The 13,514-nt window shown below is 40.0% G+C and overlaps 2 protein-coding genes across 2 annotated transcripts in view; both read right to left on the minus strand.

The window, feature by feature from the left end:
* The window catches only part of LOC106602713 (tetraspanin-5), a 42,065-nt gene extending 39,644 nt beyond the window's left edge, over nucleotides 1–2,421 (minus strand). Inside the window, exon 1 of the mRNA XM_014195513.2 lies at nucleotides 1,845–2,421. Within this exon, the coding sequence (XP_014050988.1) occupies nucleotides 1,845–1,928 (84 nt within the window). The 5' untranslated portion in view covers nucleotides 1,929–2,421. The remainder of the gene's footprint in view (nucleotides 1–1,844) is intronic.
* Nucleotides 2,422–8,746: 6,325 nt separating this feature from the next.
* LOC106602712 (alkaline ceramidase 2) overlaps nucleotides 8,747–13,514 on the minus strand; it is a 46,542-nt gene continuing 41,774 nt past the window's right edge. Inside the window, exon 6 of the mRNA XM_014195512.2 lies at nucleotides 8,747–13,297. Within this exon, the coding sequence (XP_014050987.1) occupies nucleotides 13,108–13,297 (190 nt within the window). The 3' untranslated portion in view covers nucleotides 8,747–13,107. The remainder of the gene's footprint in view (nucleotides 13,298–13,514) is intronic.

Below are 13,514 nucleotides of genomic sequence, written 5' to 3' on the forward strand. Positions count from 1 at the left end.
ACTGACCGGTGAGTGTATATCTACTCTAGGCTATAATTACATATAGGCCCCTATGCAGTATGGCTATAGGATTCAATGGAGAATGCCATTTATTTTCACAGATTTGGAGGCAAGGCCTCAGTTCATGCATTCTACAGCCTATTGGCAATTGATATATGCATGGCCAGAAGGAAACATTGTATCTTTATCCTTGTTCTGAACACCTCCAAAACAAAGGTCATGTGGTTTGGTAAGAAGAATGCCTATCCTCCCACAGGTGCTATTACTACCTCTGAGGGTTTAGAGCTTGAAGTAGTCACCTCATACAAGTACTTGGGAGTATGGCTAGTTGGTACACTGTCCTTCTCTCTGCACATATCAAAGCTGCATAAATCTAGACTCTATCGTAATTACTCCTCTTTCACCCCAGCTGCCAAACTAACCCTGATTCAGGTGACCATCCTACCCATGCTAGATTACGGAGACATAATTTATAGAACGGTAGGTAAAGGTGCTCTTGAGCGGCTAGATGTTCTTTACCATTCGGCCATCAGATTTGCCACCAATGCTCCTTATAGGACACATTACTGCACTCTATACTCCTCTGTAAACTGGTCATCTCCATATACCCGTCGCAAGACCCACTGGTTGATGCTTATTTACAAAACCCTCTTAGGCCTCACTCCCCCCTATCTGAGATATCTACTGCAGCCCTCATCCTCCACATACAACACCCATTCTGCCAGTCACATTCTGTTAAAGGTCCCCAAAGCACACACATCCCTGGGTCGCTCCTCTTTTCAGTTCGCTGCAGCTGGCGACTGGAACGAGCTGCAACAAACACTCAAACTGGATCGTTTTATCTCAATATCGTCTTTCAAAGACTCAATCTTAGACACTCTTACTGACAGTTGTGGCTGCTTTGTTGGATGTATTGTTGTCTTTACCTTCTTGCCCTTTGTGCTGTTGTCTGTGCCCAATAATGTTTGTACCATGTTTTGTGCTGCTACCATGTTGTTGTATGTTGTGTTGCTACCATGCTGTGTTGTCATGTGTTGCTGCCTTGCTATGTTGTTGTCTTAGGTCTATCTTGTTGTGATGTGTGTTTAGTCCTATATTTATATTGTATTTATTTTTTATTCCAGACCCCATCACCGCAGGAAGCCTTTTGGTAGGTGGTCATTGTAAATAAGAATTTGTTCTTAACTGACTTGCCTAGTTAAATAAAGATTAAATATCAGATAAAGTAGATATTTTTCTCAATAGTCTGCAAGTTGACATAATCGTCATGCACAGTGATGCCAATATGTTACAAAATAGAAACAATAGAGGGAGCATGTTATCAGATGTAAGCTGCTATACCTTGCATTTCATTTAAGGGGTGCCATGAGCAGTAGGCCTACAAATTTAATGAGAGAAAAAAAAAGACATTATGACGTAATCACAAATGGATACTTAGAATTACAACGAGCAGCAAGAGGAAAGCTGCTTATCTATGTCCGGACCCCGCGTTTATCAAAATAAACCATAATTCTACTATTTCAGTTCAACATTGCCGCATTCACCACCGATTCGGCTATTATTGGTGTCCCGTATGTTGGTCTCCTCATAAAGCACCTATTCAATGTTAATAACGGTCGACCAATAACCCAATGTGCACTGCATTCAGATTTCAATTCGTTGAATTATCTTATTTATTGCATCCGTTGACGTAAGACTTAAAAAACATGAACGATACAAATGCCTTGCCCATTTTCCCCCATATGTGAAACGCAGGCCAAGGTTGAAAAGCATTTCAATATGATGTAGGCTAGTCTATAAAGCCATGACAGACACTGAAAACGTCATATAGCAGATTTACTTACCCAAAATATTATATTGAATCCAAATATGAAATATTTGATACAGCAACTGACTTCATGAGCCTTGAAATACTTTCCGGACATCATTTGGCTCGCATTTACAAATGTCGCCCACCAGAATAGGGCTAAATCACATCCAATCTGGTTTGGGTTCGACAGATCGTTTCGGAAAACCCGCAGTTAACGGTTCAACCAGTAGAAATGTTCCGACAAATGTTCAGCGTGTAATAACGTTCAACATCTTGCTTCCTCTTTGAAATGCGTAGGGTCACAAACTTTCTGCTTTAAAACAAATATCGAATGTCGTATCCTATATATATATATATATATATATATTTCACCCTACAGTATATGAGCCCAACCAGATTAAAACCTTTCGTCTGTCTGGTCCATGATCTAGACATGGCTGTTATTTGATGGACGTGTCTGCCTACCAATGAGAGCATTCCTGTCATGAGTATATATGCCACGTTCAAAACAACTGGGATCGGAACATGGAACTTGGAATTTGGAAATCTACGACTTCCGACTTCAGTGCGTACAAAACAACTGGGAAACATCGTTTTGAACGGTCATCCAACTCTGAATTCCTTTTTCTAGAGCTCCGATTTTCCGACCTGAAGTTCACTGACGTCATGATTTGACCTCATATTTATCCGAGTTCCCAGTTGTTTTGAACGCGGCAATAGACCTTTAACAAAGATGTTTACAACTAACCCAAGATAGACCACAGCCTGTAGTTTCCAACGGGAACAAATGAGTCATAGTTGGCAGAACACTTAGGAGGCGCGCAGAGCCAAGCACGAGCTAGCGAGATCATATTGGCGCGTTCTAGCATGTATTTGCATATTTCCGTAAGAGAACGCAAAAACTCGATTCGCCCTAGCACTCCTTCTGAACGTTTTGTTTATTTATTAATAAAAAATGTTTGCCAACGGGTAAAGTCTACAAATCTTAGTCCACTCTGTTCGTAACAGATTCAAGTTTTGGGAACAGAAAACTGTGTTGAGGTCAAATGTTTAATCGATGAGAACATTTGCAGAATGTTGGCCAAAATCCATCTCGTTCTATCTTCTCTCACTGCCGGCCACTGGGCTTCTTCTCACCATCATATTTGATAGTGAGTGGAAACGCCAAGCGGATGCTTCACATTTATACATCCGGTGAAATATCATCATTGTTCTATCTGTGCATATACCCTGGTTTTAATGTCCATGCCTATACCACAGCGCAGCAGTTTGTTTTGACTTGCAAAGGCGGTAGGTTGCCTAATGGTTAGAGCGTTGGGCCTGTAACTGAAAGGTTGCTAGATCGAATCCCCGAGCTGACAAGGTAAAAATCTGTCGTTCTGCCCCTGAACAAGGCAGTTAACCCACTGTTCCCAGGCTGTCTTTGTTAGTAAGAATTTGTTCTTAACTGACATGCCTAGTAAAATTAATTTAAAAAAGCAAAGTTGCATATTAAAGAAAAGAGTTACACTCCTTGTGATGACAAATTGACTAAATTAGTTTAATTCTTTAGGATATACGTAATCGGGACAATTGTCAAATTGTTCTTAGGGGATGTGTGTGTGAATGGGGGGGAACTGCAAACTTGTGGTGCAGCAGTCTAAGGCACTGCATCTCAGTGCAAGAGCTGGTTCGAATCCAGGCTGTATCATATCCAGCCGTGATTGGGAGTCCCATAGGGCGGCGCACAATTGGCCCAGTGTCGTCTGGGTTTGGACTGGGTAGGCCATCATTGTAAACATGAATTTGTTCTTAATTGACATGCCAAGTTAAATAAAGGTTACATTTAAATTTAAAAAAATGCCCACAGTCCAATAAAGACATGTTATTGATAAGTACAGTTAGCAGCCATATCACCTGGCATTCTTCTGCTGTCTAGGGTTTTGGAAGAGGTTTCTACTGTGATGAGGACACTGTTCTCAAAGGGTGCCATTCTTGCTAAAACTGTAAGCTGGTTACCTGATTGAGGACAAGTATTCCAGGGCAGGGCTGTGCACAGACGTTTCAGGGGGCAGGGGCTCAAAATGTACCCCCCACCTGAAAGAATCTACTTTAAGCATTAATTTCTCAAAATTCATAACAGCCCCGTAGCGATTTTCATTTTAGAATATTCATATATACTGCTCAAAAAAATAAAGGGAACACTTAAACAACACATCCTAGATCTGAATGAAAGAAATAATCTTATTAAATACTTTTTTCTTTACATAGTTGAATGTGCTGACAACAAAATCACACAAAAATAATCAATGGAAATCCAATTTATCAACCCATGGAGGTCTGGATTTGGAGTCACACTCAAAATTAAAAGTGGAAAACCACACTACAGGCTGACCCAACTTTGATGTAATGTCCTTAAAACAAGTCAAAATGAGGCTCAGTAGTGTGTGTGGCCTCCACGTGCCTGTATGACCTCCCTACAATGCCTGGGCATGCTCCTGATGAGGTGGCAGATGGTCTCCTGAGGGATCTCCTCCCAGACCTGGACTAAAGCATCCGCCAACTCCTGGACAGTCTGTGGTGCATGGAGCGAGACCTGATGTCCCAGATGTGCTCAATTGGATTGAGGTCTGGGGAACGGGCGGGCCAGTCCATAGCATCAATGCCTTCCTCTTGCAGGAACTGCTGACACACTCCAGCCACATGAGGTCTAGCATTGTCTTGCATTAGGAGGAACCCAGGGCCAACCGCACCAGCATATGGTCTCACAAGGGGTCTGAGGATCTCATCTCGGTACCTAATGACAGTCAGGCTACCTCTGGCGAGCACATGGAGGGCTGTGCGGCCCCCCAAAGAAATGCCACCCCACACCATGACTGACCCACCGCCAAACCGGTCATGCTGGAGGATGTTGCAGGCAGCAGAACGTTCTCCACGGTGTCTCCAGACTCTGTCACGTCTGTCACGTGCTCAGTGTGAACCTGCTTTCATCTGTGAAGAGCACAGGGCGCCAGTGGCGAATTTGCCAATCTTGGTGTTCTCTGGCAAATGCCAAACGTCCTGCACGGTGTTGGGCTGTAAGCACAACCCCCACCTGTGGACGTCGGGCCCTCATACCACCCTCATGGATTCTGTTTCTGACCATTTGAGCAGACACATGCACATTTGTGGCCTGCTGGAGGTCATTTTGCAGGGCTCTGGCAGTGCTTCTCCTGCTCCTCCTTGCACAAAGGCGGAGGTAGCGGTCCTGCTGCTGGGTTGTTGCCCTCCTACGGCCTCCTCCACGTCTCCTGATGTACTGGCCTGTCTCCTGGTAGCGCCTCCATGCTCTGGACACTACGCTGACAGACACAGCAAGCCTTCTTGCCACAGCTCACATTGATGTGCCATCCTGGATGAGCTGCACTACCTGAGCCACTTGTGTGGGTTGTAGACTCCGTCTCATGCTACCACTAGAGTGAAAGCACCGCCAGCATTCAAAAGTGACCAAAACATCAGCCAGGAAGCATAGGAACTGAGAAGTGGTCTGCGGTCCCCACCTGCAGAAACACTCCTTTATTGGGGGTGTCTTGCTAATTGCCTATAATTTCCACCTGTTGTCTATTCCATTTGCACAACAGCATGTGAAATTTATTTTCAATCAGTGTTGCTTCCTAAGTGGACAGTTTGATTTCACAGAAGTGTGATTGACTTGAAGTTACATTGTGTTGTTTAAGTGTTCCCTTTATTTTTTTGAGCAGTGTATATTTCTTGCAACAACACACTTACTCATCACAAATTGTAAGCAAGCTAACTTCGTTGCCTCCTAAAGACATTATTGAGGTCGGTAAAAGAGGGTGGGCTATTAACTGATCATTGATGTTGATGATTGATGGACATTTGCAAGTTAGCTAGCTCGATAAATCACAATGAGTAAAAATTATTTTATCTTAAATTCTCCTAAATAATAACTTCACAGTATAATATTCTAACCCATGATATATGTCTGGCTGGTTAGTGGCCTGTGTGGATATTGTAGTATATTGTGGTTAGCTAGATTCAACTACCTCTGTTGCTGCTGACACACCTGCAACTCCCGACTGAAGAAATTATGGAGTTAGGTCAGAGGGTAGTTGATGCAGCCGCTCCTCTCCTCTCTTTTTGCGTCTCACTGCTGCGCGTATCAGCCAAACAGACCGAATCTTGATGATGATGTAAATCAAGTGTTATAAAGTGTTAATCAAATGTTATGCTGCTGTGGCAGTACTGTTGATATTTAAAATATGTAGCTTGTTACACACACACACACACACACACACACACACACACACCACGTATGATCGGATACCGGGCGCGCGCAATCTCAGTGGACAGACCTGGAAACAGGCGCAACCAATCGTGCGCGAGATCCAGGGCAGACCAAAAGGCGAAACCAATGGACGGGGTGGGGGGTGGCGAACTTGATGATGACCTATACCGCCACCCAATGGGGCACTTGGTGATTGGGAGGGCAAAGGGTGAGGTGCTCAGGTACAGTTAGGTCTCTATCTGTGCACGTGCCTGTCCCAGGGCTTTATCCCAAATGTCCAAACTAATGTCCTACTCCAGTCCCTCATACTGTCATGGCCATCTAACCAAATTGGCACCCCAATCTATAGTCACACAGCCCAGTAACACTCACCGTGCTATAATTACTGTGTAATTATTTCTGTTAGTAAAATGTAGCATTGCAATTACAGTTTAGGGTTACTGCTGTAAGTACAGTGTAAAAATGACTAATAACAAAACTTGTTAGACTGTACTCACAGGAATAATTAGCCTACACAGTAATCAGATTAAAAGTGTCACCAAATCAGATAGGAACTTTACCCAGAGCAAATTAAACGGTAAAATAAACAGCTGTTGGTCTCATTTTGTAACTTAGTGGCTTTATTGCTTCACCTTTCTTGCCCACTGAGCCAGCCTGTCGATTATTCAAAAACAAACATCCTATTACTGATTAGACATACAGCATTCTACTAAATAATTTTTTCAAATTTCTTATGTTCCATCAGACAAGATCTGAAAGACTAAATGTAACATTTGTTTTTTTTATGATTGTTGTTATTGTCATTGCATTTGTTTTTATTATGAAAATATAGTTAGTTGTTTGCATTGGGACTCGCATGATTATATATAAAAATGAAAAACCTAAATTGTTTGAACACATATATAGCTAACAGGTGCAACTTCGAAGTGAAAGTAACATTATGGTTCAGGCACAGGAGGCAACAAATGTGCAAATGTCCTAAGGACAGTTTTCACAGCTGTGAGTTGACCCATTATCTTCCCTCTCATATGGTCCAATAGCCAGTTGTGTATCATAAGAGCCCTCTATTAAGGTCTGAAACAATCTCTCAATATGAGGCTTCGTGTATTTTCTTAGTAAAATTTTGCATAATAGTACTACTAATAATAATTCTGAATAATAACAATAGGCTCATTATTTTTTGGGCAAATACATACTTCCCATCAAGTATTATTATTAAGAATACATTTCTTTGCTGAAAGGCGCTATACGCTGTCTAAAAGTACTTGGTTTTAAATATAAAGTATCAGATGTAAATGTGTTTGCTCAAATATAGTTAAGTATCAGCAGTCGAAGTCAAATTCCTTAAATAAAGGCTTCACCATTTTCTATTTTTTTATTTATGGATAGCCAAGGGTCATGCTCCAACACTCAGACATAATTTACAAATGAAGCATGTGTTTGAGTCCCCCAGATCAGAGGCAGTAGGGATGACCAGTGATGTTCTCATTATGTGTGTAATTTAAACAATTTTACTATCCTGCAAAGCATTCAAAATATAACAAGTACTTTTGAGTGTCAGGGAAAATGTATGGAGTAAAAGTACATCATTTTCTTTAGGAATGTAGTGAAGTAATAGTTGTAAAAAATATAAATAGTAAAGTACTGGTACTCCCAAAAATGACTTTAGTACTTTCAGGTATTTTTACACCACTTGTTACATCTAGTCTATGGATCCAGGCTGGGATGTGAGGAGTCTGACACTGAAGTGTAGCCTACCAACTCTATTCTGTACCAATTACGGCAGTGAAATGTTGCATGTACTGTACATAAAGTACAAACAATGATCAGAAAATAATTTAACTATTATGCAGTAGAGAAGGAATAACTTGAGAAACATGCCCGATAGGAGTACAAATTTGGCATTGTATCTCTGATCTACAATCAAGATGGTGGGCATGGACAGTCCGCCCTAATTTCTAACACATGGACATTATGAATTCTATTAAATGTTATTCTTTAGTGGTTATTGTTTGTGTTGAAGTTGCCAATTCCAAAAAACAGCACTGCTCATCTGTCATTGTTTAAATAGTCCGTCAAAGTTCAGCATTCTAATCTGGTAAATGTTTGCAAATCAATCTCACATATATTTTGGAATGTAGCTACATGTAAAAATAAAACATTTAAAAATAAATAATAACTGCACAAATTGATCCCATACAGACAGCTTTCAGACAAATTCACAATCCACTGTGTATGAAGGTTTTCCAATGACATGGAGGTGACAGTGTTGTGGTTGTCACTTCAGTCAAAGCTACAGGTAATGAACCTTCCTTATGTTTCGATGGTCGGTAAGTTTTTGTTTTAACACACTGCCCCCTGGTGGCACAAACTCTGATCAACAGGTAGTTTTAGTTGATAGGACTACAGATGACAAGACTACGGCAGACAGCACATTGTCCTTGGCCTAATATACGGCCGCTTAACGCTTTAACATATTAACTTCACTGTACAATGACAATAGGCTTCAATTCTAGCCAACATGTTTTAAAGCAAGCCATAGTTGTAAGTTGGTGATCAAAGAAACTCATATTTTGGCAGGATTGTGACAGACTCGCTATAATGTTCCAATATGTGTTCGATGTTATAATATAAATCAATTCCTCAAAATGAATAATGCAAAGACAGTGCATTTTTTTGTAGTAGTTTATATTTTGTTGCATAAAATAAAAATAATGATATAAAATACTTCAAATCACATTCAAAATATTTGTCTACAAAACAGGATAAATTCTGAAAATAAATATTACTGTGCAACTTGAATGTATTGTCATTGCAGGTAGAGAGATGGATCAAGAACACTCTTTTTATAGATTAAACTTCACTTGAACTAAGTTACAATTATGTAGGCTTTAGGTTGGCTAGCTCAAGGCCGTTTCAATAGAAAATGCATAATTCTTTCCGCCCTAACCTTGAGGCCATCACTGACATGCGATTGGATAAGTAAAAGTAAAGCTTAAACCCCACTGCTTTTACCAATTCAAACCTCTCACATCTGTGATTACTTTGAGGAAGGGAGAGAAATAAAATTGAATTGTTTAAGTGAAAGCATTCAAACAGGCCCTACATTTGTTTTTTCTCACACTACTGAGCCAAGCCAAACTCACTTGGCCCAGTTACACATCCACTAGTTGCTGGAACCTTGCTGAAAAGGACAATGTGAAGCCAGCACAAATTGCTTTGGAAGTGCACAATAGTGTGAAAGGGGTATTAGTTAGCCTACTACACAGGCTGTCATAGGATTCAAAACACATATTTTGACAAGTTAAAAAAGCTTTGGACTTTGTCAAATCACTCATACTTGGAAAGCAACAGAATGGTGATTCTTGATGATTCTTGATCATATTCTAAAAACAGTTACCATCCTGCATGTCTGCAGGTTTTTAAATAAAATCCAGGTAGAAGGTATCAAGGTTTGTAGACACTAGCACTGCTCTTTTTGCCTTTGTCAAAACAGTGCACTGCATGTTACAGTATTCCTTTCCCATACAATACATCTACTCACTACAATGGTTGACAATACAAAATAATAATACTTCAGTTTTTTTTGTCATGCATCCTTTTAAACGGCTGTGCTCTACATTTAGGAAAATATAAATATACTTTTTTGGCTAAACAAAATACTTCAGATACTGTAGTTAAAAATTATACCACTTTGTGGACTCTGGATAGAGTTGTTTCCTGCACTTGTTTGCCCCTATACTTTGACACCACACAACCCAACAAATTGTATACAAAACAAATTGTATCAGACTGTGTAAAGAAATAACAGTATAGCTTAGTTTAAAACAGAACAGTTCTAAATGGAGTCCACAAAAAGGTAATTGACTTGAGATTAAATGACTTGTGGTAAAACTATTATTGGAGTCAAGTGTTTGCTATGCCTCTTCCAACCAACAACCTTCCCTTCCAAATGGTAGTGTACAAAAGTTGAGCAGGTGTATTCAATTACTCAATTTTAATTCACTTACATGGATTCAACTGATAGGCCAGATCATGGCATATTGAAAAAGCCAACCAGGTTCACGCAAGGCTTGTCACTACACACAGTGCCTCTTATTTGGATATGCATTGCATGCCTTATATTTTTCTCTAAGGGCTAAAAGTAATGTAAAAAAAAAAAAAACACTTTAATGTTGGCACAAAAATGACAATTAAGAAAGCAACTTAAATTCATAACATAATTATTAATGAATTGCTCCACTTGTTAAATAGACCTACTTCATTGGCCATCCAGAGTTGTTTACTAAGCACTTGCACCAGTGACATTTTGCACCACTTATTTTCCAGGAGGAAATCTAAAAATAATAAGGGCCAGTTTCCCAGACACAGAGAAGATCTACTCCTGGACTAAAAACTAATGTTCAATGGCACATGAATCTCCTATAATAAAAGTGTATTTTAGTCCTAAAGGTAGAATAAATATTAAGATAGTTGTGTTTTTCTTCTTGTTGCTTTTATCTTATTCCCTTCTGAAAATAACAGGTGCAAACACTCCCTTGTTGTCTAGTTTAGACTTTCTTAGTTCTCTTCATGTGGGTAACTATTCAGTAGGGTTGGCCACGTAACAACCAGCATAATATTGTCGTCAAGGCGTCATGAAGACATCAACAGCAAACAATTACTATGGTAACTGACCTATCCCTTTTATGCCTATGCGAGTATTTATATGGTTGCAATTCACTATCATCAACAGTTGAGACAGCGTTTTACATTTCAGTTCTGTTACTCTCATTTTCATGACAACTGACAATCTGAGACTTGACTTACATTTCTCTTCTAATACTCCGCATTCAGTAAAGACTAGGGTTGAGGGGGTTGAGTGTTTAAAATAAGAATCAGCTAAACACCTCTTACTTCAAAAAGGTATCCGTGTGTTCCAGAGCCTTCAACAGGGAGAAAAAATTGTTTGCTTTTGCCTTACATTTTAAAATATATAATACAAATGCTCTTAAATATAAGTTGTAGATAATGCAATAACTGAGATAATACTGTATACAGAAAGTCTGTTAACGCTTCACATTCGTACCCATATACGCGTGGAAAAAGATTGACACTGCTAAGAGCCTAAATTTGAACACAGTGGCTGTACAGTAACATGCTATACATGAGTCAGAGCTCAGGATTTCCGCTTCACAGCTCTGTATGGGTTTTGACTGACAGTTGTTCTGAACTTGAGCACCACAAGAAGTTGCCTTCATCCCTCCCGCTAATTGGGCAACTTTAGCAAATGTTTTGTTGTCTGAGTGAGGGAAAGGCTGTAAATTATGAGGATTCAATGTATTTTCAAAGATGAGACATTGAGGATGATAATACCACTGATGTCATACAACCATGCCAAACACCTGAGTCCACTTCACATTACTATATCAACTCATGTAATATAGTGTCAACATGTATATTACATGTTTGATGTACAGATAACATGGCATTATACCCTGGGCTTTCCTGAACAGAATGAGCCTGTTTGTGGTATCGTGATGAAAATCTGCAGCGGACCATGCATCTGAATGCACGCATGACTCCTTCTCTGAATTGCCTTGTGAAGGCCTAACACTGTAAGATCATATTTTATAATTTAGCTAGTCATGTTGGCAATAGAACAATCTTTCAAGTTATGCCCACCTGACCCAGATTGCGATTTATAATGGACCGTTTTTGGATTGCGTAATCAATAGTAATTGTGTAAAGATGGGGATGCAGGGCTGTGTTCCAAACAAAAAAACTACATGTCTGTTTGCTCTAGTTCCCCAACGGCACAGCTAGGAGAGAAGGAAAAAAAAGCTCCTTATAGTTGAAGACTCTTCTTTGAGTCATAAAAAGTGCATTGAAATTACTTCAGAACTGTGCACACTTTGGAGAAGCCACTTGGGAACACCAATTAGATCTCTCACTTGTCATTTTTTTGTCATATGTTGTACCTAACCCACATTTTCCAATAATATTTTTTATCGTGCAACTGAATGTATCCAGAGTATTTTTAGATTTCGTTATCAACAAATGCGGCAAAAAGTACATTGAAAGTAAAATGTACAAAAAATGTAATGTTTGGATTCAGTCTTCTGTCAGAACTGTTGTGTCCTCAGCTTTAGTCTGATAATTTTCCAATAACTAACCAAACTGTTCCCTTTGAATTGCTACCATGGTTATGCATTCCATATTTCTTCTGTAAGAAACATTTCAATTTCTCCCTATAGGTCAATTCCCATGAGTCTAAGGGGTTAATTAATACACGTCTATAACGGTCCCGTGTGGCTCAGTTGGTAGAGCATGGTGTTTGCAACGCCAGGGTTGTGGGTTCGATTCCCACGGGGGACCAGTACGGGGGAAAAAAATAAAAAATGTATGCATTCACATTCGCTCTGGATAAGAGCGTCTGCTAAATGACTAAAATGTAAATGTAATTAACAATCAGTCAGCTACGCTGTAAATGTAAATACTGCACAACATATACCAATGGCAAGGTCCTCACCATTTGTGCTCAATTGCCTGAAAATGCAAGGGCAGTGAGTATTTTGAATAGTAGATCCAGAGCTGAAAAATGTAACATTTCTGTGAGAAACACTGCAATACACCTATATACATTACTGCTTTACTCTAAATTGAATTATTCACGATCACCTCAACAAAGCCTGAGAATTACATTCGGAGTTGATTAATGAACACAACTTGGTAAGTTTCTTAGCATTGATGTTACCTCACTTATGTCACTTTAATAGACGACTGCGGGACACATTTGTGCTTTGACACTAAGTTGCATAAACATTATTGCATATGCAACAAGGGAGTGAGGGGATTTCATTTTGAGGCGATAACGGACAAGTTATGTCGACTTTGTCACCCATGTCAGAGAAGTACTTTAGAGGTACTTCATTTTAAAGCATTCTACATGCATTGTTCCGATTATCTGACATTAGGGCATATTTTGTGTGCATGTTTGGGGAACACCTCATAGTGAGGAATTTTCCAAGCACAGTGGGCCCTGAGGAGGTTATGTCACCTTGACAGAGTCAGATTTCTTGGTTTCACAGAGTAGAGTGACATAGGGCACTCCGATGAAGGCCCATTTCTCGTTGGGCCAGAACATGATGACCGGGCCTCGTTCGGGGGCCTCTGTGGCGACGTCGAAGTAGGCGAAGCACACACAGCCCAGGTAGGAGGCTAGGCAGATAAGAATGTGCCTGTGGGAACAAGAGTCATGGGGTCAGGACCAAAAACATTTAGGGCCAGTTTCTCAGAAAACTAGCCCTAATGGTGTATCTCAAAAAACTTGAGTGGCTTCCTTTCCTCATCTCCTTTCTTCCATCTGCACTGATGTGAAAGAACTTGCCCAGTGGGCAAAAATGATTGTAAGGATGTTCATAATGACAATTTCAACCAGCTTCTGGTTATAACAAC

Source organism: Salmo salar, chromosome ssa04, assembly GCF_905237065.1.
Source record: "Salmo salar chromosome ssa04, Ssal_v3.1, whole genome shotgun sequence".
NCBI lineage: Eukaryota > Metazoa > Chordata > Actinopteri > Salmoniformes > Salmonidae > Salmo > Salmo salar.